At 30.3% G+C, this 27,250-nt stretch overlaps 2 protein-coding genes across 2 annotated transcripts in view; both read left to right on the plus strand.

Annotated features, from left to right (window-relative positions):
* LOC145742603 (uncharacterized) overlaps positions 1–9,166 on the plus strand; it is a 29,764-nt gene extending 20,598 nt beyond the window's left edge. The window contains exons 32-50 of the mRNA XM_082560380.1: positions 65–227; positions 339–461; positions 659–850; positions 1,004–1,187; positions 1,287–1,456; positions 1,726–1,884; positions 2,141–2,320; positions 2,784–2,987; positions 3,426–3,578; positions 3,817–3,945; positions 4,141–4,326; positions 4,432–4,499; positions 4,680–4,931; positions 5,138–5,370; positions 5,661–5,765; positions 5,929–6,251; positions 7,581–8,040; positions 8,504–9,061; positions 9,141–9,166. Coding sequence (XP_082416506.1) covers positions 65–227; positions 339–461; positions 659–850; positions 1,004–1,187; positions 1,287–1,456; positions 1,726–1,884; positions 2,141–2,320; positions 2,784–2,987; positions 3,426–3,578; positions 3,817–3,945; positions 4,141–4,326; positions 4,432–4,499; positions 4,680–4,931; positions 5,138–5,370; positions 5,661–5,765; positions 5,929–6,251; positions 7,581–8,040; positions 8,504–9,061; positions 9,141–9,166 — 3,868 coding nt within the window. The remainder of the gene's footprint in view (positions 1–64; positions 228–338; positions 462–658; positions 851–1,003; positions 1,188–1,286; positions 1,457–1,725; positions 1,885–2,140; positions 2,321–2,783; positions 2,988–3,425; positions 3,579–3,816; positions 3,946–4,140; positions 4,327–4,431; positions 4,500–4,679; positions 4,932–5,137; positions 5,371–5,660; positions 5,766–5,928; positions 6,252–7,580; positions 8,041–8,503; positions 9,062–9,140) is intronic.
* The window catches only part of LOC145743851 (titin-like), a 151,569-nt gene continuing 133,249 nt past the window's right edge, over positions 8,931–27,250 (plus strand). Inside the window, exons 1-25 of the mRNA XM_082561907.1 lie at positions 8,931–9,061; positions 9,961–10,052; positions 10,532–10,726; positions 11,255–11,376; positions 12,817–12,947; positions 13,192–13,392; positions 13,460–13,584; positions 13,828–13,990; positions 14,449–14,585; positions 14,827–14,964; positions 15,216–15,323; positions 15,520–15,570; positions 16,833–16,898; positions 17,293–17,422; positions 18,019–18,173; positions 18,501–18,595; positions 18,977–19,222; positions 19,475–19,638; positions 19,746–19,859; positions 20,261–20,390; positions 20,922–21,101; positions 21,520–21,632; positions 25,532–25,696; positions 26,237–26,405; positions 26,705–26,942. Of these exons, the coding sequence (XP_082418033.1) occupies positions 10,598–10,726; positions 11,255–11,376; positions 12,817–12,947; positions 13,192–13,392; positions 13,460–13,584; positions 13,828–13,990; positions 14,449–14,585; positions 14,827–14,964; positions 15,216–15,323; positions 15,520–15,570; positions 16,833–16,898; positions 17,293–17,422; positions 18,019–18,173; positions 18,501–18,595; positions 18,977–19,222; positions 19,475–19,638; positions 19,746–19,859; positions 20,261–20,390; positions 20,922–21,101; positions 21,520–21,632; positions 25,532–25,696; positions 26,237–26,405; positions 26,705–26,942 (3,270 nt within the window). The 5' untranslated portion in view covers positions 8,931–9,061; positions 9,961–10,052; positions 10,532–10,597. The remainder of the gene's footprint in view (positions 9,062–9,960; positions 10,053–10,531; positions 10,727–11,254; positions 11,377–12,816; positions 12,948–13,191; positions 13,393–13,459; positions 13,585–13,827; positions 13,991–14,448; positions 14,586–14,826; positions 14,965–15,215; positions 15,324–15,519; positions 15,571–16,832; positions 16,899–17,292; positions 17,423–18,018; positions 18,174–18,500; positions 18,596–18,976; positions 19,223–19,474; positions 19,639–19,745; positions 19,860–20,260; positions 20,391–20,921; positions 21,102–21,519; positions 21,633–25,531; positions 25,697–26,236; positions 26,406–26,704; positions 26,943–27,250) is intronic.

Genomic DNA, 27,250 nt, shown 5'->3' on the forward strand with positions numbered 1-27,250 from the left:
AAACTTTGGCGGATAAAAAAAGTTACTCGGGCTCTCTGATCAAGCAGTAAGATTTTATTTGCAGAACACCTGATATAGAGGATGATGATGGGGCAGATGGCATAATAACGTCACGTGATCGTGTGTTACGTCACAGAGACTCGTTAATGGAAATCATAAATACTTACCACGAGGAGGCGGAAAAGATTTACGAAATTAAAGAATTATTTTTAAAAAATTGCAAAGAGGTATCCAATATTGTAAAAAATGCTACTAAAATTTATTAACAAAAAAATACATTTACTATTTATTGTGTTTTTTTAATTTAATTAATATTTTTTGCTTGAATAATTTTGCAGCTATCTGATTGGATATCAAACGTAGCTGAAGGAATGCTCTCAACCAATAAGGAGATGGGAAACAATGAGCAAGTGGCGTCTCAATTCTTGGTATGGCATCAACTTCTTCTGCAAGATATTGAAGTAAATTTTGTTCTTTTTAAAATTAAAATTCTAGCAAAAATAATTAAAATGTAAATTAAACGTTTCATTCAAATTTTATTATTAAGAGCAAATTCCTTTTCTAAGTTTTTAATTTTTTATTTAAAAATTGTATATTTTATTACTTCTTAAACTTTAAATATATATATTTAATTATAAATATTTTTTTATATTTTAAGCGTAAGTCGAATGATCTGGAATCGTTAGTTCACACTGCTAACTTGTTGTTAGAATCTGGAATATACGATAGTGAAAGAGTGAGAAGCAGTGCTGAGAATATAAAAACGCAGTGGGGAGTTCTTAACAAAAAAGTTAAATTAAGAGTTTCTTTAGCTGAAAATGTGAAGCAATTTTTTGAGAATTTTGAAAAGGTAAGTTAACATTTTTATTAGTTTAAATAAAAACAATGTATTGCAGTTTTTTCTTATTTAATATAGATTTATTTTTATGTGCACGCATTCATTTTTTAGCTTTTTTTAGGATTTTTATTTCTTTTTACTTAATTTGTGTTTTTTTTTATTTAGCTTATTGTGGATATGAATGACTTAAAATCAATAGTTTCACGTGACATGCATACCAAACTGTGTGAACTTCCTGATAAAAATGTGAGAGAATTAGAAGAAAAAGTCCATGAGTTACAAGAGAGAACAATGAATGTTGTAGAAGAAGGCCATACCTTGATTGGGAAGTTAAAAGAAGCAAATAAAGGTGTTTAAAATTACTTCAAATGAATTTTTTTTTAATTAAATAGGTTTTAAATTGGGATATTTTATAAAACAAACATAAACTTAATTTTTTAACATTCAGAAGAGATTTGTCATACTGCTGCTGCCATGGAAAATATCAATGAAGTTTTGACGTCATTATTAAACAAAAAGGCCGAACTTTCGGATGCGTGGTTGTCATGGAGATATAAATCGGGGGTTGGTAGGGAAACTGACATCCAGTGGCGAAATGTTGAAGCTACAATTAATCGAGTAAAAATAAATTTTAAATTTCAAACAAAAATTTGCAATAATTTAAATAAAAAAACTTACAAAATTTTTTTTTAATTTTTTTTTTAAATTTAGTTTAATAATTATGTGTAACTAGTATTTCCTTTATATTTATTTCAGCAAACGTATTTAAATTTTAATTTTTTTGTCACTTTTTTAAGGTTTGAATTGTTTATAAATAAGTTATGTAATTTCTCGAATTGGATTTTATTCTAAATTTATTTGTACATTATTTTTCTACTATTGTGCAGTTGATGGCGTCTATGGAAAACTTAGAACAGTCTGTTTTCATAGACGAACGGGTTGATTTTGACGACAGTCTGGATTCAAACCGAGAACTTTTAAATCAGCTGGAAAGTAAAACAGACTTACTTCAGTCAATACATGTTAAAATTGAGAAAACTGTTAAGGTATTTTCCTTAAAAAATAACAACAAATTAAATAAAATTTAAAAACACATTTTAATTTTAATATTATCGAAAGGTCACCTACTTGTACGAACAAATATTTAAATAAATTTTTACCAAACTTTACAGTATTTTGTATTGATTTTTGTAAGAGTCAATGCAAGTCGTACGCAAATAGAACAAACATATTTATTTGTCTTTTCACAGCTAACATAAAGTATTCCACTAAAACAATAACTTGAACTATAATCAAATTTAGACTGTTGAGATGCTAAGTTTAAGGGGTAATTCACCAGACAAATACTCCAAAGAAAATGAAGAAGAACGTGAAAATATGAAGAAGGCTTTGTTAGTTCGATATCGGATGTTAAACTCAAGATTAAAAAATTATAAGTTGGCTTTACAGACGGCAACACAATGTCACGATCATATTCAAACGGTAAGAAATATGTTGCCACATTTAGTTTTGAACATAGCATTTGCTGCTCCGACCAAGTCTCAGTTTGTGTGTTTAGAATATTTTTAAATGTAATTGCCTGCTAATTAAGTTTCTTATGAAGTGCTGGCTCAGCAGGAGTTTATACTGTTTATAGCGCCTTACTCAATGGCGCTGCAGCATGTACATTGGGGATCTAACCCAGGACCTCATGTGGTAAAGTCAAGCGGTCTGACCGCTACAACACGCCGCTGGTTTAAATTGTGTACATTTGAAAAAAAATGTTGTAAAAGATTTTTTTGGTATTTTATATTTATTTAAAAAATAACAACTTTAGTCATTATTTATCAGGTTACACATCTAAATATTGTATCATGTAATAAAACATAAACTGAAGATTTCATTTAAATTAAATTTGTGATGCTCTAACATCTTAGAAATGATTCATTATTATAAAAATTACTAGTTCAACAAAACTGTTACTGAATCAACTCTCAATATGCGGGAACAGCAAGTTTATGCACCATGGAAACAAGTAAAAGATACCGTGTTGAATGTTATGTTACGTAAACATGAAAGGTTAAAGGTGAAAGTGGATGATTTAGTGAATTCGATCAAAAACGAAGAATCTGAAGTATTAAGAATTGTTGAAAGATTTAACATTGGAAGAGTAAGTAAGGTTAAGAGTACATTTAATACTAGTTAATTTTGAAAAAAATTAAATAAGAAAATTAACTTTTAATGAATACGTAAGTTTATTTTCTTAGTTAAATTTTTGATGTGATTGCTACACCACACATGATGTCGTGGGTTTAATCCCCACTGATCTCATGCTGTAGCGGCCTTGAGTAAGGCGCTATAAACGGTACGAACTCCTGCTAAGCCAGCACTTAATCAGCAGCTTAATTATCGGGCAATTATAATCTATAATATCCCTAACTGCTACAGGCAACTCGAGACTGGGTCTGAGTAACTGATGTTATTTTATGTTTAAGTCGCGCATTTGACTTTTCCACATCGAGGATAAAAATATATACAAAAATAAAAAAAATGTAAATGTTTTACTCCATCAAAATAAAAGAAATGCAATTTGATGTTATAACTATAGGTAACATCACAAAACGATGAAAGACCAAGTTTAACAGAACTGATCAAAGATATCGATCAAAGCTACCAAGAATGGTTAAAGTTATGGGATGTTCAGGACAAAGAAATGAGAAATCAACAAGTATCTGCTTGGTTTAAACTTGGATTTGATAAAGTAAAAAACTTGTTTAAATATAAAAGTATAATGTTTAAAATATGTATGTTTAAATAAGGAACATATTTTCATTTTAAATTATTCAAATCCTTTATTAAACAATAAGTTTAGCTTAAGCTAAAATTAAAGTTGTCTCGCTTGATAAAATCTCGATTTCGATTTAAATCCAACGTTCTTTATTTAAATTCAATTATCAAAAAATTTAAAACTTATCTGTAATAACTACTTCTTGTTTTAGCACAAGGAAAAATCCAGTGATATTGAAGATAGATTAAAGACACTAGAAGACAAGTTAACAAATTGTCAGAGCAAACACAAAGCAGAAATACTGCAGCGTGAAGCAGATCGACTTGCAAGTGCAATTATGGTAAAACAAAGCCTTGTTTAATAGACGAGCATATTTACTACTATATTTATGTATAATATTTTTTGTGAACATTCAACTTTTTGAACTCAACTTTATTTTAAAATTAATATTTTGGCTTATACAAATTGTGCTTTTTAGTTTAAAACTTCTCGATGTTGAAGTTAACATTTTTGTTTGATTTTATACTTTGCTTAGCTTGAGCAACAAGCATGGTCGTCGTTTGTGACTTTGGCAAAAGAGAGAATTCCAGAAGACGGAAGTAAAGAAATAACAAGAGAAATCATTCAAGCAAACAACCAATTAGAGAAGGCCGTGTCACGTGCGCTGAAAGCTTCAAAATCTGCAAAAACTTTGCAAAAATTTTACGAACTGACTGAAGAGGTAAATAAATGAATATGTATTTAAAATAGCAAAAAAATCTAGTGTTGAAATTTTAAATCAAAATGTAAAGGTGTAATTTAAATAATGAATGTTTTACATTTCTAGTGCGAAGTTTGGAATGACGAGTTAAAAAAAATGGTCGTAAAAATTCGTGAAAAATCTTCCCTAATCAAGTAAGCTAAAACACGTAACTGCTACATAGCTATAGAAAATCAACCAATTATAGATAGAGCACCTCATGCTTCACTTTATTTTGATTTAAGAACTTTAAAAAATGTGTTATTCTTAAAGGGTTACTTAAATTATTTTTAATGATTAATATTTCTCTAAACTTTTAAATGCTTTTTACTTAGAACTTCTGAAGAAGCAAGGGACCTAGACGAACAACTTGAGAGAAAGGTTCAAGACCAACTGGAAAAACAAAACGAACGAACCAGAAAATTTGCCTCCTTGATCGTTGAAGCAGAAGATAGTGACGTAATCAGTAGTGACGTCAGTCCTCGTGAAGGAAAAGAAACAAATCAAGTAAAGCCAAGTAGTCCACCGCTTCGAAAGTTGATGAAAAACAAGCAATATGATATCTGGGAAACTGTTAAAGGACTACGGTAAATTTTTTGTTTATAAAAACTATTTTTTCATACAAGCTGAAGTTAAAATCATTTTAAAAACGTTAGATTTTGGCGAGTTTTTATATTTTTAGTCATTAAAATTAAAATTGAAAAAATGGGCTTTTAAATTTTTACGCTTTTTAAACTATAGGTAGTTTTCACTTTTTTTGTATTTTTAAATAAATTTTTGATTTAAATTGTAGGGACGAAGTAAACTTGTTACAAAGCTTACTTAACAAAGCACAAACAAAGTCAAATACTGACCCAGAAACGCCAAGAGACAAACGCGAGAATACTTCTGCTCTGCCTAAACCGAAGCCCTACGATCTAAACAAATTGTTGGACGAAAACTTGAAAAAATCTGATCCCGAGGTGGAGACAGAGAGCCAAGCTACCAATCAGTATTCTTATAAGAACATGGATGAATCCTTGGAAAGTATGTTAAAATTTGTAGGATAACCAATTTTTAAATTGTACAACATGATTTCAATGTAAATTAGCTCAGTTAAAATAAGGTTATGATAATTTTTAAGAGTGTTATGTGTGCTAATGTAATCAACTTTTGAATAAATTGGATACCTTTTCTTACAAACCTTCATAGGAAAAAAAAAATTATTAGTAGCTGTCTATGTTTAGGTTTCTTTTTATATTGAGATACCAACCACAACAACACATTTAAATACTTTAAATTCCAAAATAATTCCCCAGAGTTTTCTTATTGTATAGGCAGCAGTTTAGCTGAGAGTTATAAACCAATGACATCATTCAATTCTATTTCCCCACTTTCAGATGATTACTCGCTGAATTCTAAAAACAAAAACCAACATAAAGGTATCCAGCATTGCTTTTTACATAAAACCAAACCATAAAAAATGTAATGCTTGTTTAATTTTGTTAATATTACAAAGTTTTTTTATTTGGTGACTAATTTTATTGTATTGGAAGATTAATTACTAAAAATTAACACAATATGGTTTTGGTTTTTATTTTTTAGAGTATAACGACGAAAACAGGGATTCTTACTCGGATTTCCTCGACGATTTTGTTTGCGTAGATAACAGAACATCTCCCAACAAGCTACAATCAAACGTTCACAACAGTTCGTTCAGTTCTGGTACATCTACGACTAACAGTAAGGGTCACAAAGCGCCCCCAAAGCCGCCCAGAAAAGGCAAACGAGGTCGAATGAGCAGGAGACATTTTGTAGAACGAGATAAATCTGGTTTGGACGAGTTTTTTAAAGCGGCAAGGCAGAGTTGTACTTCGGAAAGTGACACCACTCAACAGTTGCTAAGCTCATCAGACGAATTAGATAAGGTATATCACAAACGTTTCACTAAAAGTTGAACACACAACTTCACTTTAAACTCAACTAACTTAACTCGTTAACAATTTGTTAACCAGCCACAAGTGTGTGTAGACTCTTATAGTTCACCTTCTAATGTTTAGTAAGTTATATTACTTTTAAACTTAGTAATTTTGATGGTAATGGTACTAGGAGTAACTTCACTGTTCAACACAATGTTTGCTAGCAAATCACGTTTGTTTAGACTAGATCACGTACTTGTACTAAAACAACTTTAGTAATTTATTTTATGTACTTTTAAATGGAGCTTTATAAATGTTTTTTAAATTTATAAATAGTAGATTTTTTAGTTTGTTTTTTAATTAGGTATAATTTTTTTAACTTTTTTGTTTATTTCACTTTTTATTTATTAATTTTTAATACACAAGAGTTAGTTTTCACTGTTATACTTTGCATTTATTTTTCACGTACTTTTCTTTTATCACTGTGCAAATTTTTATTTCAGTAAAAATTCTATCTTTTTCACCACGTAAAAAAGCAAATAGATGTTGCATAAACAAGTTTATTATTTGCTCCATAATAACTAAACCTGTTTAGTGTATAACGTAGAATCTCACACAAGGACATAGCGATAATATGCGACCTATTGACATAGGTTTACTCTTAGGAAAACGCCTTGCTTGCGTTCATATTAAGTTACTTTTAACCGGTAATTGGCTTTATTAGCCTCACACTTTGACAGCGTAGACGTAGAATTTTAGACAGAGTAAATATAACAATAATATATTTATTAATATTATTATGAAATTTACACATAGATAAAAAGTAGTGTCAAAGTATAATAACAGTATATAGTATTCACTAAGAATTTTTATTTTCTTGTTAAGTCAAACATTAAATTTCACTAAAACAAAGCTTTAGATTACTAAATTGCAGTTCATATATATTTTTTCTTATCAAAATGTCAAACGCTATCAGTTAGCTAAGTTTAGTCTATCTTTCTATAAATTGTTTTGATGTAAATGTATTTTAAAAAAATACTATATAAAAATTTTAAAATTTACATAAAAATGTTATAATTTTATATGGTAAACAATTTTATTATAGATTTAAACATTAGGTAGAATTTTCTAGAAATGTAGTATCATTTGTAATGAAATTGTAGTTACAAATAGTTATAATACTGTTTGGTAATAAGTAGATATAGAAATTTACTCGTTTGCATATACCAATGTGGTGTTAGTTTTTAGGTATAGAATTATATTTAAGGCCTTAAAGGTATTAACGTTGATGTTAAATTTTAACAGGTAGTGGTTTAACATAACCTAACTTTATTGTAGTTTTCTGATGACAATATCCAGTGTTCACCGCGACAACTGGGCCCAAATCTGCAAAATCACAACTTGTCTAATAGATACGGCACCCCACCTCGTACTATTTCAACTGAAAACGCTGTCTTGACCCCTGAAAATAGAACAGAAATATCACCAAAAAAATTAGAGGACCTTAACAGTTCTATATCATCGTGCGATACTGATTGCTTAATACAAGCTGATGCATTGACAGGAGTTATACCTAAAGTGGCGGATAGCAATATAGCTAAGCAAATGTATAGTGACTCTAGTAGCGAACCTGCGCCAGTATATACTAGTGAAAATGCCCATAATTGGGAATCTTACAATACTAGGGATTTAACTGTACAAACCAATACGTCTATTGAACAGTATAGATTGGTGCAAAGCAGGCGAAACAAAGATGTACCTATGGCTATAACCCTTGACCCAGCATCACCGAAACCTGGTAAATAATAAAGTTTTTTTTAATTTTTTATGTAAGTTTTTTAGTATAAAGGCCCGTTCACATGGCGTACGCAACGTAACGTAACGTAATGTAAGATTTCGCAACCATTTAAAATGAACACAATCGTTCACACGTACGAAAGTTTGCAAAAGTTACGTAAGATTTCGTAAAGTTTTGTGGCTGAAGCGAAATTTACGCAAGATTTCGTAAGCGGTATACTTTTACTAGATATTTTTTTTTAATTAAAAAAAAAATCCCTAGAACTCGTATAAAGTTACGTAACGCAACGCAACGTTACCTTGTCGTGTAAACAGGCCTTTAATGTCGCTTATTTAGTAAAGAATAATTTATTTGCTATCTTAAAGCATTCCTATTTGTTTTTGCTAGTAAAGAAAAATAAGTAAGAAAGCTATTATTTATTAACATTATATGCTAAATTAAATTAATATTTTGATACGTTTAGGTGTGGCTGATTCTAATTCAGAATCTTACCAGTCAACCTTTGAATTATCATTTTCTGATAACAACGGCAAAAGGAGTGAAAAATTCGAAGTTAAACTTTTAAAAAACAGCAAAGCTTCGTTTCCTTCTGGCCGTGTAAACAGCGATCGATACAGAATTAACAAATCTCGGTTTTCAAACAAAAACAAAATTTCAAAGACTTCAAATTTGACATCTTCAACAAAAAGTTTAGCTGTATCTTGCCAAACCTCGGACACCGAACCTCAAGTTTACGAATACAACTACCAGCATTTTATTTTCCCACGGTCGGTGACGTCACATTCTAGATCCACGTCGATATTGTCAACCGGTTCTTCTGTTTGGAATACCGACTGCCTGCTTGCGGCCGACTCAAAAACGGGAAAAATTCCAAGCGTTTTGGTGAAACACGCGCGCGGTGTGAAGCGAAGTGAAGACAGCGATCTAACTGACGACTTGCTGGCTGTAAATCCACTTGATTTAACTATAAGCGATAGCGACTTCTCTACAGTTAATATTGGAAATCAGGCCCACAATTCATGTAAGTTAAAATTATTAGTTTTTGTAAATGAAAGTTTTAAAACCATTGTAAAGTTGATTATAATCGTAATTATTGCTAGGTTTTCTAATTTGTGAAGGTATATAAGCATAAGAAATTATTGAAAATTTAAAGTTTTGTATTGTATATTAAAGAGGAACTCAACAGAAAAATAAGGCCAGCTAATATGTTTTTTTGAACTGTACTGAGTTTAAAACTGTAATTAAAAATATTTTTGTGTCTGTAATAAGCGCGAAAATATTTTAAATTAAAGTTTTAAACTCAGTTCATTTAAAAAAAAACATATTAGCTGGCTTTAGTTTTCTGTTGAGTTTTCCTTTAAATGTAAGATATATTTAGTATAGTTATAAGATTACGTTTTTGGGAGCAAGACCTCATGTTTTTTTATTTTAAAGTTTGGGTTACAGAGTTTTGCAATTTTGTAAGTTATGTATATAACATGTTAGTATGGTTGACACTGAATCATAAAATGACTTTAAAACTTTTAAAAAATGTCTGTGGTACTTACAATTTAATTTTTTTAAATACTGGAAAATGATTAACATAAAAAACAGGTTACCATATTTTTTGTGTGACGTAGAAAGTACTAAGTAGCGTAGTGAATGTATACAAGCTAGTACTTTCTATGTCATCACAAACAGGGCTTCCCTTTTCTTTTTTTTAATTAATTTAAATTTTTTTTTAAAGTTGTATAACTTATAAAGTAATCATAATTATTTAAAGTTTAAACCATTGTTGTGTTCAGTGACACCAACTTTATTAATTTTTAAGTAAAAAAATATTGCCAATATAGGACTTTAAAGTTTAGTTTAATGGTCGTGTCGACGTATAATAAAACTTGTAGCGATTTTATTTATTTTATTTTGACAATTTTATTTCAGCTTCGCCGACATCAAAGGCCAATAAAGTTCGAAGATTTCTTTATAGAACCGATGTAAGACTGAAACGACCTCGATATCATGCTAAACCTAAGGTATTTTACTTTTCTTGTAAAAATACTTTAACTTTATATGGCCCAAAGTTAAAGTTGACTAGATGTAAAAATCATAAGTCTAGCCATAGCTTCGATATATACTCGTATACTTAATATGGGCTTATGTTGTACTAATAAATATTATAAGGTACTACAAGTTGTTACGCTATGTCAAATGCTGACTACTAAAAAATGATGTCACAAAAAACATGAAAAGGGTAGCCAAAGCTTCGATATATACTCGTTTACTAAATATAGACTATTTTTGTACTAACAAATATTGTAAGGTACCACAAGTTGTTACGTTATGTCAAACGCTGACTACATAAAAATGATGTCACAAAATTTACTGATTATTTTGTCACAAAATTTATCTGTTTAAATCTTATTGTTGTCCTATAAAACAGACGACATTTTTGCAATTATTTTGTTATGTCTGTAAAAGTTTTGCTTAATTTACATTTTTTTAAATAATCAAGGTCAAAGGTGGGTCATCTAGGGGAATATTGCGATCACCCCGTCGCAAATTCAAGAACCCCGCTATCATGGGTAAACACGCCCCTTCCTACCTATCAGCTGTTTCGTACAATGTCCAGTCACAAGAAACTGCTGACTCATCTTCTATGACGTCACAAAGCTATAGGACAATGATTGAACACAGCGAAACTTCGACGGTAGGTTGGTTGTGCTTAGAAATTTCTTGTTAACCTTTTGTAATTAATGTTTGTTTGCAAAAGTGTGCCTTTGAACCTATTTTAGGTTTATTAGTTTTTTTAAATAAAAGTATAAATTATATTATTTAGCGTGTTTAAAAGGTGGTGGATTTAACCTTACAATATAATTTTTAAGGTTATTTCTCTTCGATTCTTTGTGTGTTTTTTAAATATGTAATGGCTACATCTTTAGCCTTTTTATAGAATAACATTCGTTACCCTAACCAATTTTTGTTTTGGGAGAAGCTATTAAGATAATATTTTACCTAGTCATGTGCCTACCAAGTGTTTTTGGTCTTAAAAAATGTTAGTACCTTTACATGACCTATAGCTTTAGTGCGTTACGACAAGAAAGTGTTGGTAATCGAACCGTGAACCTTTTATGATGATAGTTTTTATCACCCCGTATTTGCTTGCGAGTTATTTTTAGGCTTCTACCATTGTTATTTGTTTTTCTTGTAAAACATTTAAGTTAAAACTTATTTCTAGTGGGATATATCTTCCGATACTGCTTCGACAGTGATTCTTGCACGACAAGATAGCTCTTCAACTCCCACTGACGGCAAGTCAAATCAAGTCGAAATTCAACTTCGTAAACGACCAACTGAAAGGTTAGACTTTAAGATTTAATTGTTTTAAATATATATGTGTATATGTGAGTTTACTTTAAATTTATATACTCTTAATGGAAAATAGTATAAAATGTTTATTTTAAATAGAGTTATTTGCATTTTATTTAATTCTTTTTTTACTTTATTTTTTTACTTTATTTTTTAGCTTTATTTTTATATAAACCTTTAGATATTGTTTTACAATAGACAAAAATGACTATTACAGTTATGTTTTGGCAAACAAATTATAAAATTTCCAGTTGGCATTAGTCTATTAAGATATAACTTGTGACAAGGCGTTATACAGTTGCCTGTGTTTCTTATTTTTAACTATGACGTCACAAGTAGAGTTTCATGAGCAGCCGTCGTCCTATAAATAAAAAGTAATCAGAAAGTTGCGAATATCCGCAGATATAAAAGTCGGGTTAACTAATTCCCAACGGTATTTCGTCAAACAGGGTTGCCGTCGCGCTATATTTAATGCACATTTAGACAGATTTTCTTACATTAAAAACTTTTTCTATATTTTTCTATTATTAATATTAAAATATTAAAGTTTGGTTATCAGTTAGTGGGTAAAAATATATATTTAGAGATTTTATAAAATTTTTATAAAATAATTTGGAAACACTGTTTTTTCATAACTGAAGTTACTTGTGCTTGTCATAACTTAAGGGTTTTAGACGCGCAGAACAAGACAGTGAACAGAGGGGTTTAACTGTGCGGCCCCTTTACAGATTCGTTAGGGTCTGTATTTTAAGTTTAAGTTAGAAAAATTGTTAAATAAAATAAACTAAAAAAGAGTTTTAAGAAAATAAAATTAAAGGTAAGAGTCTCAAGTTTTTGTTCAAGTTAAAATTTTAGTTATTATTATTTAATTTTTTATTTTTTCCCTAATGTATAACTAAATCTAAACAATTTATTTTACATTTTTATGTAACATTTTTGTTTTTTAAAATGTCTGAGTAAATGTTGTCACCTACTTAAGCAACAGCTGATAAAATGATTTCTCATAATCAAATTTAATCACTTTAGTTCTAGTCGAAAATTTAGTTTGGTAATCAAATATATTTTTAGAAAATGCAAGTACCAATATATAAAAGTTTAAATTTTCTAATAGCTTTTACAGTGGTGAATTTAAAAAATATTAGTAAAGTTTTTATTTCGACAACAAATTAGGCATCGCAATACAGTTAAGTTAGCACGCAGTAAGAATTAGATTATTTCTTAAGTTTTTAATAAGTCAACTTAAATATAATAATACATAACAGATGTTTTATATCTGAAGATGTATTTCGCATATTAAACTAGTATAGTATATTTTTACGCCTTTTTAACTATATTTATTTAAATTTTTTTTAGTAAAGTTTTTTTCATTTATTCCATTATCGTTTGTGTTTAGTAAACTGTATTAAACTTGTATTATTTTATATAATATAGTGCTAGTAGTGGAATGGCTAGCAAGCAGAAGAACGCGGGCAGACAGCTGGAAGGACCGAGATTCGTTCAAGCTTTACAAGGCATCGTTGCTGTCGAGGGCGGCTCAGCCTGCTTTGAGGCAATTGTTACTGGTAAAATTTAGTTTTCTTAAATTTCTAAATTATCTAATTTTTTTTTACATTTTTTATAATTTCATTTTTTGATGATCGTTTTTTTAAGACTGCAGCAGTAAATAGAAAAAAAATTAAATATTTAAGCAAAAACCGTCTCTACAAAATATATTTTTAAAGGCAACTTGATTTTTAAAAAATTAAAAAAATATTTAAATTTAAAAAAAAATTGATAAATTTATTTTTATTGTGTTTTGTTTCCAAGGTTACCCGCGCCCAGCTGTGCACTGGTACCATGGCAACAAGGAGGTCAACAATTCCATCAATTATGACGTCACATATACTTCGGATGGAAGAGTGAGCTTGAACATTCCGGAAGTGTTTGATGAAGATGCAGGGAGTTTTACTTGTCAGCTGATAAACGATCAAGGTCAAGCTTCGTCGACTGCCGAGTTGCTGGTGCAAAGTAAGTTGGTATTTATTTGGAAATTTGTTGTTAATTTGAATATTTTTTGTCATATTTTTTGTTTCAGCATCCACCATACCGCCTGACTTCTCATTGAGATTAGAAAATGTTGAAGTGAAGCAAGGTCAATCTGTGACTTTTACTGTACAAGCAAGTGGTGTTCCAACACCCCGTGTTAAGTGGTACAGAGAAGTAAGTAAAACCTATTTGATTTTGGCCTTGTTGTTGGGGCAAAAAATGCCGATAAGGATAACATCAGAATAAATATTAATATTTGAATGATTTAAAGTCGAATAATCTGAAAAGTGAAATAAACTATTTGGCAAACGATTAGGTTTAAAGTCTGAATTTTTTAAAGTGCAAAAATTTCGTTATGTTGATAATCAAAACTAATTGTAATAACATTAAACTAATGATAACAACCTCTGTTTTAAGGGTGCCGAGATCCGCAATAGTAATGACTTTCAGACCCAATGCGAGGGAGATCTGTATAGTTTAACTATTGTGGAGGCATTTGAAGAAGACACTGGAAGATTTACAGTAACCGCTTCAAATCAGGCGGGCAAGGCAACATCGACTGCAATATTGACAGTATCAGGTATTGAAATTGATAATGTAGTATGTGGATGCTTTGAAATTTTGTAAGTTAATTAAGATTATTATAGTTTTTTTTTGTATATATCTTTATCCTCGATGTGGAAAAGTCGAATGCGCGATTTAAACATAGAGTAACATCAGTTACTCCGAGCCAGTCTAGAGTTACCTGTGACAGTTTGGGATATAATAGATTATAATTGCCCAATAATTATGCTGCTGATTAAGTGCTGGCTCAGCAGGATTTCGTACCGTTTATAGCGCCTTACTCAAGGGCGCTACAGCATGAGATCAGTGGGGATTGAACACACGACCTCATGTGTGGTGTAGCAAGTGTTCTTACCACTACACCACGCTGCCGGTTAACTACCTCTTTAAATTTATCTATTGTTGCAGTGTTTACAATGTTGTTCTTCTATATATTTTTTGTGTAATACCTTATATACAAACATTTATTTCTAGGTGAGGGTTCTGTCACTAGCGGTCGCTCTCGAGACGATGACGTCACTTCACAGGTAACATCACAAAGAATGATGGCCGAGATGGCGGCTGTCGACCAATCAAATGAATATGACATGCAGAGAAGTTCCTTCAGCGAGGTAAACGTTTATTCGACGTTTTATTAAATTAACATTCATCAAGACATTTGTAAATTTACGAAAGTTGTACGAATATAAGAATAATTGAATTTCTGTCATAGCTAGCTATATACATATTCTATTTTATTTAACAACGTTTTTTTATGTTAAGTAATGCGTTTTCAAACTGTTTTTGTTACAATTTTTATAATTATGTTTTAATTTAACATTTTTGATTAACTTTTAATTTTCTAATTTGAAGTCGGCAAGGACAAGTTCTCGAACATCGGACAAGACTTTAAAACAACAGGATATGACTTCAGAAAAGAAGACGATATTGAGACACGTGAGGCAGAAGAGTCCTTCTCCGATCCGGAGCGTCAAGATGAGTCCTCCTCCAGTAAGTGTCACAATTATGTTTTAAAAATAACTTTGTTCTATTTTGCTTAAGTCAAGGCTTATTAGAATTTAAAATAAATAGGAATAAATTTAAGACTTTGTTTAAGATGACATTTTTAGTTTATTCGTAAATACTAAATTAATATTTTCCTTAATGTTGCTTACTGTAGCTTGTATACACATTGCAACAAAAACCCAATGTTTAAATTGTTAATTTCTTAGTATTAACATTTTTTAAAAATTTGATTATAGGTGCGACGTAGCATACCACGTGACACGTCACCTATGCAGAAGATAAGAAGTGTAAAAGCACCTTCACCTAAGCAACAACCGACCAGAGTTGTTAAATCACCTGCCCAGGTTTCGACTTAGAATTTAAATTTTTTAAAAACAAATTTTGTATTTGTTAAGTTCAAACTAACATTAGAAAAACAAAAGATACATAAAACACATTATTGAGTAGCTTATCTAAAATAAGCTCCTTCAAAATACCATTCTTAAACTTTAACAACATCTAAATAAGTACAAAGTGTATAAAGTATAAACGCTTTTTTAGCCTAATCCTTCTATTGTATCGGACTATGGACAACCCGGCAAAATACGAGAGGTAAGTTCACAACGATCCGTTCAAACTAAGGTCGAACAAAATGGCGAACGCATCAGTACGCATGAAATTAAGCAACAAAGCGTTTTCGAGGAGCAATCGGTCGTTAGGTCATCACACACTCATCAATCTATGACGTCATCATCTCATGCTCATTTTCAACAAATAACGTCATCTTCGTTATCATCCCAATCGCAAAAAGTTGCGCAAAATCAAGAAAAGTCACAAAATCAATCCATGACCTCATCTAGTATGACGTCATCAAACGTAGCGTCATCGACTTCTAATGGGGCGTCGCTGTCGTCTGGGTCAACTTCGTCCATTGACAAGCCCCCAGCTTCTAAACGACCATACGTGGTCCCCGTTCAAAAAATTGGGGATTTACCTACTAGTATCACCAAAGTGGGCCAAATAAAGGAGATTAGTGGGGTAAGAAAAGTGACTTCTTCGTTTGCAAGGAGAACTCATCAAAAGGTTTGTGGTTCATTATTCACTCATTTCATTTCAAACTTCATTATTTTAAACAATTTTTACAAATCCAATTTTAGGACGAATTTTAAATTTTTAAATTTGACATTGTTTTTTTCTGTAAAGATAAAATAGATAAATTCTAAAACTAACTTTAGTTTTTTTAATTTGTAAAATTCTGTAATGTTTAACAATATTTAATTACTTATTTATGTCTGGTAAAAAAATCAATATGAACTACCGTACTTATGTAACACAATGACATTTAACTAATCAACAATAAAAAGGTGATGATGTTGCTTTGACGTATGTCGGATATTACCGTATACCAAACTATGAGTTTAAACAGCTGTCTACAGTCCCTGGTTGTCTAGTCATTTGATAACAAATAACCACATAGCTTAACGTACATCATCATTTATATTTGTTATAAACATTACATATTTTAACATTTCAACGCATTCAACAAACATATCAATTCAGCATATACAAACTACATACATACCATATACTAACTTTTACCAACATACACATACTAACATTTACTAAATTTTTTTCATTAAGAATTATTAATTACGTAATGTATTCACAAATTTATGTCTTTTAATTTGATCTTATCTAATTGCGTCAGTTGGCTTAATAATATCTTGTATAATTGCGTCAGTTGACTTGATAATATCTTGTTACGCTGTCTTGAAAGAATTTTAATAACAGGCTAAACGTTTTAAATTTAAGTTTATCAACAATTTTGCTTATTGAATTAATTTTTGTAAATTATTTAATTTCATAATTTATAGCTTGCGCAGTCGAGCCATTTTCAAACAAATCCAATTTTAAAATTACCAAATACGGATGAACCAAAGGTATTACACACATTTCATATTTGCAAAATTCTCTACGGAAAATTTTTGTAATATTATTGCTTTTAATAATTGGGTTGTTTAGTATAAAGTTTTTCGAAATATTAAACATGATTTTAATATTTCGTTTAAATGCTGTGAATATTTAAATCAACAATTTGTTTGAGTAAAATTTAACTCCAAGCATGCCAAAGATTAAAAAAACGCATAAACTACAACATTATTTAAAATAATATAATTATTATTTTAACTTTTGTGTTTTATTTACTAAAAATGTTTAGGTAAAGATATTATCACAAAACGGTAATTGAAAAATAACTTAAAATAATAATGTTTTTTAAATGATTATTTTAATTTTAAGAGATCGAAAAATAATTTTTTAAATTTATTCTTTTAGGAAGTTGCAGAGTTTCCCCCATTTATTAAGACTGGGATGTTCGATATGGAAGTAACTGAAGGGGAGATGAGTTTGCTTCAGTGTGAAATTATTGGAAACCCTGCACCTACCATTAGTTGGTACAGAGAAGGTAAATAAAATTATTATTTAAAAAAGGTAAAGCAAAATATAAGCAATTTTATAGTGTGATATAATTTTTTGAATTAAAACAAGTTTAATATTTAGTTTTTATGTTAAAGTTTCAATCTTTTAAAATCTAAAACAATTTTATGTTCTAAAAAGTAATACATTTTATACTCATTATTTTTAAATGATTTACTGTTATGTAGGAATTGTAATTGTAGGCTATAGTATTTTTTGAAATCTATATTATGTTTTTTTCTTGGAAATATCTTTATCCTCGGTGTGGGAAATTCGAATGCGCGTCTTAAACATAGAGTAACATGAGTTACTCCGACACAGTCTCGAGTTGCCTGTGGCAGTTTGGGATATTATAGATTATAATTGCCCGATAATTATGCTGCTGATTAAGTGCTGGCTCAGCAGGAGTTCATACTGTCTATAACGCATTACTTAAGGGCGCTACAGCATAAGATCAGTGAGGATTAAACTCACGACCCCATGTGTGGAGTAGTTGTTTCTAAATGTGATACATCAAAATTTTAATTAATGTTTGAAATATAGATTTATCATAAACTTGTTATAACTTAACAATATATTTTACAGGAGCTGTGATTCTTAGCTCACATGACTTTGAAATTTCGTTCGACGGTCACGTGTCAAGCTTACTCATCCGCGAAACGTTTGTCGATGACGCGGGAAAGTTTACTTGCACTGCTGTTAACCATGCTGGAACTACGTCATCAAGTTGCTTTCTAAGGGTAAGTGACTTCCTACTAAAATAAAATTAAATTGTTGCATTTAAAAATTAAAATTTATTATTTTGTCTCTTGCTTTATGTCTAAGCAAACATATTTTGTTTAAATGTATAAAAAACCATAATTTATTATGTTGCTTCAAAGTACATTGTCTTTGATGTGAAAACTAACTGCTAACTATAAAGTGTTGACAATCTAAAATTTAATAATCTATTTTGCTAGTTTAAACGTGCTAACAACTTTAATCTAAGCAATCTATATGCCAGATTTCTGTAAAGAAACTTAAGTATGTTATATCATAAGTTGAACTGTAATGTTGTTTTAAATTAGGTAAAGGAACCCGTTCAAGCAAAGATGGACAAAACAGTTGATCCATCTGCTTCGGAAACTGAATTATCTATGACTGACTTGGATGGCTTTGAAAGGTAAGTTCCTTAATTTTAATTTAAAATAACAAAATTATTAAAAAGCTGTTTTAAACTAATAAATTTTTTTTAAATAAAGGGTTTTAAAGCAATTTTACTTTAAAATCTAAGGTCGGTTAAATATGTTGTATTTTGGGACATAGTTGTAATGTTTGTAATACAGATTATGTTAACAAAAGTTGATTTTACAAATTTCAAAGGATTATCTCAAAATGCTGTAAAGCAAATTTATTTCAAAATCTTATATTTATGAAATTAGAAAATTAACTTACAAACAAATATGCCAAACATTCGCCTTTTGTTTTAAGACATAGTTGTGATATATACACTACAGTTAATATTTGCAAAAATGAATTATTTTACTAAATAAATTATTTTTAGCACTGAAGCTGAATTGGACTTTGTTTCTGGAATATCAGAAGCCGAACTTACAGACACTGAAATATTTAAGCCCAAGGGCGGGGTAGCTCAACTGCCGAACGAGCAACAAGCAATCGCCGCCGCACAAGCCATGCTTTCTCCGGTCGCTGAAGAGTCTGTGGCATCTGGTATTTCGCCTGACAAAAGGCAACCTTCTGTAGGTGCTTCAGCTACGCCCGTAGAGCAATTTACTGGAGAACCTCCAAGGTACAGGCTTTAAATCTTTTAGTGCTGAAAGGTTAAAAATGTAAATTAAACAACAAACTAAGAAATAGTTTAAAAATTACAGAATTAAACAAAAAAACTAAAAAATAGTTCAACAAACTTGCAGTATACTTATGTTATACTACCATTTAGACAGGTCACAAACGTTTGGTAAAGTGTTTATTATTGTTTTTTATTTTAATTGCACTATTATTGCAAATTTGCTCCTGTAAAGAAAATATTTTTCTGCTTTAGATTTGTTCGCACACCTGCCAGTATGATGAAGTTGGTCGAAGGTGGCGCTGTTAAGTTTGAGTGCGTCATTTCCGGCTCTCCAACGCCTCAAGTGGTGTGGGCAAAGAATGGGATGATGTTGCAGAACGGACATCGGTTTAAGATCGTTAGCGATTGTGCAAATAGTAAGTTTGTACATTCTAAGATCGTGCAAATAGTAAGTTTGTACATTCTAAAAAATTTTAAAATCCATGTTTAAAATATTTTTGTAATGAAACCGTTTTTTTGCCAGATTTGTATAGTCTGATCATAGGAATGGTGTTTAACGAGGACGTTGGTGAATACACCATTACAGCGACCAACCAGTTCGGTTTTATAAGTGGATCGGTTGTGCTTATTTCAGAAGGTAAAAAAATAATTTTTTTAGGGCAAAATTAAAAGTGTTAATTTAAAAATATAGAAACGTACAACGAAGTTATTAAAATTTATAAAATTGTGTTAACTATGTCGTTTTTTGTATTTTTAATGTGTTTTTGTAATGATTTTATTTATTTTCATAGTTTCTTACAAAAATTTCTATATTTCTATTTTGCTTAAAAAACTATTTTGCTTAGAATTTTGCTTAGAAAACTTTTTATATAGAAAACAAATACAAAAACATACAAAAAATTTGGAAACAGGTTTAAGCTTACCTTTTTTTAAATTTTAATGAGTCATTGTAATAGTTTTATTTATTTTTATATAGTTACTTTTAAAAATATTTAGGCCCTTTTTTAATTTTATAAATGTATTATCTTTTTTGTGCAGAAAACTACCAACAAATTGAGGAACAGGAGCGACAAAGTCGTCAACAAACTGAACCTAGCGAACCAATCAGACAACAGGAATCACCGAGTACTTATTATAAGTTACCACCCAGAGGAAGAGGTGAATCAAGGTAAGAATAAAGAAGTTTATCCTCTTTTAAATACTGAAAGAATAGTTTAGCATTTAAATAATTTTTAATATAAAGTTGCCTTTTATTTATCTAAGGAATTTTTATAATACAAAATTAAATTTGATTTAAAGAAATTTTATTTTAAATATTATAAAATATTTTTTAACTTGAAGTTTTTAAATTAATTTGTAGTTTAAAGAAGGGCAATTATTTTTATTTAAATACTTAAAAACACTGTGTTGTATTCAAATATTTATATTGTATTAATATAAAATTAAATTTTATTTATTTAAAAAAATTTTATTTTAAATATTATAAAATTATTTTTAACTTTAAACTTTTAAACTAATTTCTAATTTAACGATTGCCGAATTTATTTTTATTTAAATACTAAAAGTGTGGTCTAGTATTTTAATATTATTTTTTGGATTCAATACAAAATCAACTTTATTTATTTCAATATTTTTTTGGTAAATAATATAAAACCATTTCTTTTAATATAAAGTTTTTAAATTAATTTGATATTTTAAGGGGGCGAGGGGAACGTCGTGGCCCAGTTAGTCCCTCAGCTCGAGCTTCGAGCGATTTACGTAAAACCAGTCAATCACCAAGCCAGAGACTTCGTAATATTTCTCGATCACCAGTCCGCCAGATGTCGCCATCGAGGCGTATTGATGACGTAGAGCAACTGGACATTGAGAAATATTTCAAGTATGTTTTGCTTTTTGTAATATTTATAGAAAATATTTTTTAAGTATTTGTAAGTGTTATGTTTGTCATATACAAGTGCGGTTCTTATATATTAAACTTTTGTTTTTAACTTGACAATCATTATAGTAAACACATAAGTGTTTGATCTATTTTTGGACTCTATTGTTTTTTTATTTATTCTTAAATATCAAATTTTTATATATAACATTATTTGTCCAATATATTAACCATTTACAAAAAAGTTAATTAAGTTTAAAATACAACATTTGTCTAATTTAATGTTTTTTTTGTAAAAGTCATCTTTTTTTAAGGTTTGTTAATTCTAAACTTTCGATATTTCTTCAAGTTAATTTTTAGAAATAATCCAACTATTAAAATTAAGTTCAACCCAACCTTTAAATTTTTTTTTTAATTGCAGGCCCAAGTTTTTAAAGAAACCTGAGAACTGTGAATGCCATGAAGGAAAAGCAATTAGAATTGACTGTAAAGTAACTGGAAGGCCATTACCTGATGTTGCATTCTTCAAAAACGGTAAGTTTACATTTCTTTTCGTAAAAAAACATATTTTGAGTTGTTGTACAAGATTAAGTTTGTGTAATTCTGTTTAAGGTAATATAATATCAAAACAAAATATTAATTTCTTATTTGCAATTGCAAAATTGTTTTGTTATATATGAAAATAGGGTTTTGTTAAATGTCTAAAAAATATTAAATTTTTGTTTTATGATATATATTTGTTTTTCTTGTTCTATTCCAAAAAATATCCTAAATCGCACCTGAATGCCCTTGTTAGTCTGTGCACTTAGTTTCATATTCCACAATAACACCCTACATCCGAGTTATTTAAATCACAAGTCAAATCAATGTGACCTGTACGACATTCAGACCCGATAAGTCAGAATACGCCTTTTTTCTGAACGATTAGGGCGGTATAAAGGCTTCGAATGTACATTAACCCAAGACCCTATTATATGTGGTTCAGTGCCTTTAAATAAGGTATAATGTTTCAAAGCCTCGATTACAAGTAGGAGCGCGTGTTTAGATGTTGGTTTCTATTGTTAAGTCACCTGTCCAATGTGTTAAATGCACTGCCTATTAAATATTTATAATTCGCTTTCTTTAAAGGCGATATATTGCTTTACAAACGCTTGTATTTACATCTGGTAAAATGTGGTTTCGTGGTCTAGATATTTTAATACTAATAAAGTTTAGTTTTTTGTGTGGTTCAGATAGTGCAGATATTAATTTTTTTCATTGTTAAAAACCTTAATTATATTAACAAAAAAATTTTAACAGAAAAAGCTTTTTTTTTTAACTTTTAGCATAGTATAAATAGCGGCATATCGTCGTCACTATCTACCAATAAATAAGCACGCGCAGTTTACTATAAGGTTTATGTTGTAACAACATACATTCTTATTGTAACAAGAGCCCCGTCCCGCGTCCCATTGTTCCAGATCATTGTTACGTTTTATATCTTCTTTGTGATCTAATTTAGTCGGCATAGTTAGGTCATAAACCCCGCTATTGTCTTTAAAAGTCTTTAATGAATCGCATTTACCCAATTTAATATACGGCCAGCGAGTATATAGATAGCAATACAATGGATAATTTTGAAATCGAGTCTAGGTTATGAAAGAAAGGAAGTAAAATTAGATGTTTTGTTCGCCAGATTGTAAATAAAGCTTGTAATTCATAATCGCGCAAAAAACAATAACATGTTATAACATGTATCTCATGTAATGTGCGCCATTCTGTAATGTTAAGTTATGAACGATATGATCTTAATATGATTTCACGAATTATCCGTTAATTTTAAATTGGGCGTAATTTCGATTGGAAAAATGAATCAAGCGCTACCGTATAACTCAGGTAAGAATAGTATTGTCTTTTAGAAAGAAATAAATACAATTTAATTTAAAAGTACAGATATAAAAATGTAATTGCTCAATTTTTATAACTGTGTTTATGCAAAAATTATAGGTTTTTGGCATTTCAATTTAAATATATTCCTGCTTAGCCAGCCCTAAAATTTATTCATTTCGACAATGTATGTTGTTTTTAATATAAAAACCCGCAGTACGAGCTATTGACAGCGAATTAAAGCGCTTTACATCGAAAATCAAGTATCCTTATAAGCCCTAATTACTTCTCAATCGATTTTTAAAATAAAATTCCAACGCAGAGTTCAACTTTAAATTCGCTTTGTGTTTTATTGCCTACTAAAATGGCTGCATTGTATTTTGGCTCGTACTTGAAAGAGTAAAGTCTTTATGTTTTTCGTTTAAGTGCCATAACCCAACCACTTAACTATATACTAAAATGCGAGCCTATGTATTGTGTTAAAAAATTATTACGATTCTCGATTTAGAAATAAGGAAATCTCGACAAGTTCAACTGGCGAACAGAACTCTATTTTTACTTATAACTTTATTTTTACTGATAGTGATATTTAGATAACATTTAGCATAGTTTACTGATATTTAGATAACATTTAGCATAGTTTTGTTACTTAGTTTCGTAGATATTGCAAAGTTATAAAATATTTATAAAGCAGTAAATTAAACTTTGTAACTCTTTTAAAATTTACAGCTAGAAATTATTTAAAATTTGGGTATTTACAATTAGTATGTTAATTTTTGTAAAGCTTTTACAAGAAAGAGTTTAAAAATCTTTTATTCAGCCACAACTACAGATCGATCAAAACTGAATATTTGAGCAACTTTAAGGAGCTTGTAGTTTTTAAATTGAAGGCAATTTAGTGACAAGTCTCAACTGGTTAAGCTTATTAAGATTCACCACCAGTTTATTGTTATGGGAGTTTTGTAATCTCTTTTTGTTGCCTAATTTTTGTTCGTAGACGTAGTGTAGTAAAATGTTAGACATTTTTTTAAAAAATTTTACCATACAAGCTACTAATTTGTTTAAAATGTAATTAGAAAGAATGAAAAACAGAAAATCAGATTTTTAAACTTGCTTTTAAAAGTTTTCTTGAAATTTTATTTAATTTTTTTTTTTGAAATTGAAAAAATTTAAGAATAGTAAATTTTTGGATTTAAAAATTAACCTACTCGAAATTTAAGTTTGGTTGTTTGTATTATGACGTCACACAAACATGACTGTGACGTAGAGGTCAATCATCGCTTGCTATTCAGTGCCAAGTTGAAACAGAAACCGTCCGCCACTCTTATTGGTAAAGACAAACAAAGCGCTTTGTTACATCACCAAAGGGACAGTTGTACGAAATGTGGAAAATTGAACAAAAGTCCGAAATCGTCGCAAGAAAAGGGTTTTAAAAGTTTTATGGACGAGATTTTGCACACGACACGTAACCATCGTAGGACGCAAACATGGTGTCCGGAAACAGACAAGAATTGTTATTTAAATCCTTCAAACGATCAATGGCGTAAAAACGAGACGTTCAACTGCCCGACTGACTCTGATTCTGGTTACAGGGGGGACGAGATGCAATCTGACGTCACCGACTTTGACATGACGTCATCATCTTCTTGTAATGACGTCATTCCACATCAGTTTAGCCCGGCTTTGATTAGAGATCGGTTGAGTAACAGTGGACATGCTAGGGTTAGTCGACGTGACGTTATTAGTCCGATTAAAGAAGAAGTGAATATAACGGCTAACAAAGCGAAACTTCACGGAATCCACAACTTGAAAGAACTGAGGTTTTATCTTCAACATAAAAAGGAAACTTCGGACAAAAACTCTAATCAATTCGGAAAGTTAAAGTCTTCGCTTATGGACACCAATAAGTTTTCCCCAAAAAGATCAGCAAATGATTTCAAGAAAACTGTAGCAAATAAACCAATGAAAGTTAACCATAGTCTACTTTTAAACGAACCAATTATGAACAAAAAACCATCTTTTAAATCACCAAAGCCGCTTGGAAATAAAGTTTCAGAAAAATCAGTTTCTTTGGTCAAAAATTTGCCAAAAACCGAAACGAATTTTGTGAAATCACATACGCAGGGGGTTTCCCTCGGCTTGGAGTCACGTGATAGACCACGTGACTCACCGATTCACGCTACGCCGTGGCTAAAAATGGAACTCAGTGTTTATGTTTGTGTGTATGAAGAAAAGGGTAAGCTATGACCTCTGTATTATATAAACATTCGCAGTTATGTATATTACTTCAGGAATTTGTTTTTGTTGTTTATGTTCACTTTTTAAGCTAATTTTTTTAAGGATCACTTTACTGGGCGTTTTATTTTATGCAAAATTTGTTATTTTAACTTCTATATATTGTTTACCCTTGCATTTGGTTTAACAATTTGGGTAAAAAAACCTCTAGAAAAATGTTGATGTACTTTACATGCCTTATGTTTTACATTTAAAAGTGCTAAACTAATTAAATGTATTAGGTTATTTATTTAGTTTATTCTTATCTATGTTACACATTTCTTGTGTTTTAGGTGGCCAAATTTATGAGGACTACAACCACAGAGTGGTGGTAAAAGAAGACGGCGTACGATCTCTTATCATCTCTCCAGCACAAGCTCAAGATAGTGGGGAATACACTGTAGTGGCTCAAAGCGTGGCCGGAAAGGCTGTGACTACATTAAAACTGACTGTTATTCGTAAGTTTTTTTGTGTTTTTTAATTACAATTCCTACACTTAATTTAATGTTACAGTACTTGCTTTTAACTAATAGAGATATTATTTTTTAATATTTGACTAAATTTCATATAGAGCATCTAAACTAATTTTAAACTCTATCAAGAATAGTATCTATTTTGACTTCGTGTTTTCATACAAGATTGTTTTACTTTGTATTAAACTTACATGTTTACATTATTATTAATTTTTTTTGTATATATCTTTATCCTCGATGTGGAAAGGTCAAATGCGCGACCTAAACATAGAGTAACATCCGACCCAGTTTAGAGTTGCCTTTGGCAGTTTGAGATGTTATAGATTATAATCGCCTGATAATTATCTTGATTAAGTGCTGACTCAGCAGAAGTTTATACCGTTTATAGCGCCTTACTTATGGACCCTACAGCATGAGAGCAGTGGGGATTGAACCCACGACATTATAGTGGTGTAGCAAGTGTTTTGACCACTACACCACGCTGCCGGTCAATTTGCACATTCTAAATTTTTTAAATTTAAACAGCTGATGAAGGGGTAGAGAGGCCTCGAATATTGGAGAAACCTCAAAGTGTAAGTGTCAAGGAAGGAGATATGGTCAGACTGGAGGTGTTTGCTGTTGGAAGGCCAACCCCTGAGATAGTTTGGTTAAAGGACAACTCGTTGTTGGTGCCAGAAAAACATCGAGACTTAAGGTGATTGTTGTAATATTGTAAGATGTTTTATACAACCAACTTTTTGTATTAAAAGTTTTTAAATAGAAAATTACAAATGATTACAAAATATTTACTATTAAACTCTCCAGGTGTTGTATAGTTTACTCCTTTTTGAATTTTTAAAGTTTCCATTAAAACAAATACATAATAGTTTACAACATATAAATGACATTCCTTGCAATTTTTCTCTTGTACTTAACAGTCCTATTTTTTTCAAAAACTGCAAAGTACAAGTAATCAATAAAATATATAATTATACTTATTGATCCATTCTTCAGAATTGAAGGGGTGGACGGACATGGACTTCTAACTATTGAACAAACAAGAAAAGGTCTCCATGATGCTTGGTACACTGCAACAGCTGTTAACAAGGCTGGCCGGGATCTTTCCCGATGCAAAGTAAACGTGGAGCGGGCAGATATCGTGCCCGAACCGAACCGGAGACTGTACATCCCTAAGCCTTCTAAGAAAGTGACGTCATCTAGTGTGACGCATGAGAGAGTTGATCTTAGAAAAGTAAGATTTTAGTAGTTTATTTATTTTTTGATAGGAAAACAACTCGCAACAGATAAAGGACATTGTTACAACACTTTTCAAAGATTAACTTTTTTCACCTGTTAAAATTAATTAATTACCAGTTAGAGTTGGCAACAACTAACATTAACAACTTACTTAAAGTTTTTATTTTGTTATTCGATGTCAGAAGGTCGACTTCACGGCCTTACAGAGAGTAAAATCAATTACCCCGACCCAGTCTCGAGTTGCCTGTGGCAGTTTGGGATTTTATAGATTATAATTGCCTGATAACTAAGCTGCTGATTAAG

The sequence above is a fragment of the Corella eumyota genome, chromosome 2 (assembly GCF_963082875.1).
Source record: "Corella eumyota chromosome 2, kaCorEumy4.1, whole genome shotgun sequence".
Classification (NCBI taxonomy): domain Eukaryota; kingdom Metazoa; phylum Chordata; class Ascidiacea; order Phlebobranchia; family Corellidae; genus Corella; species Corella eumyota.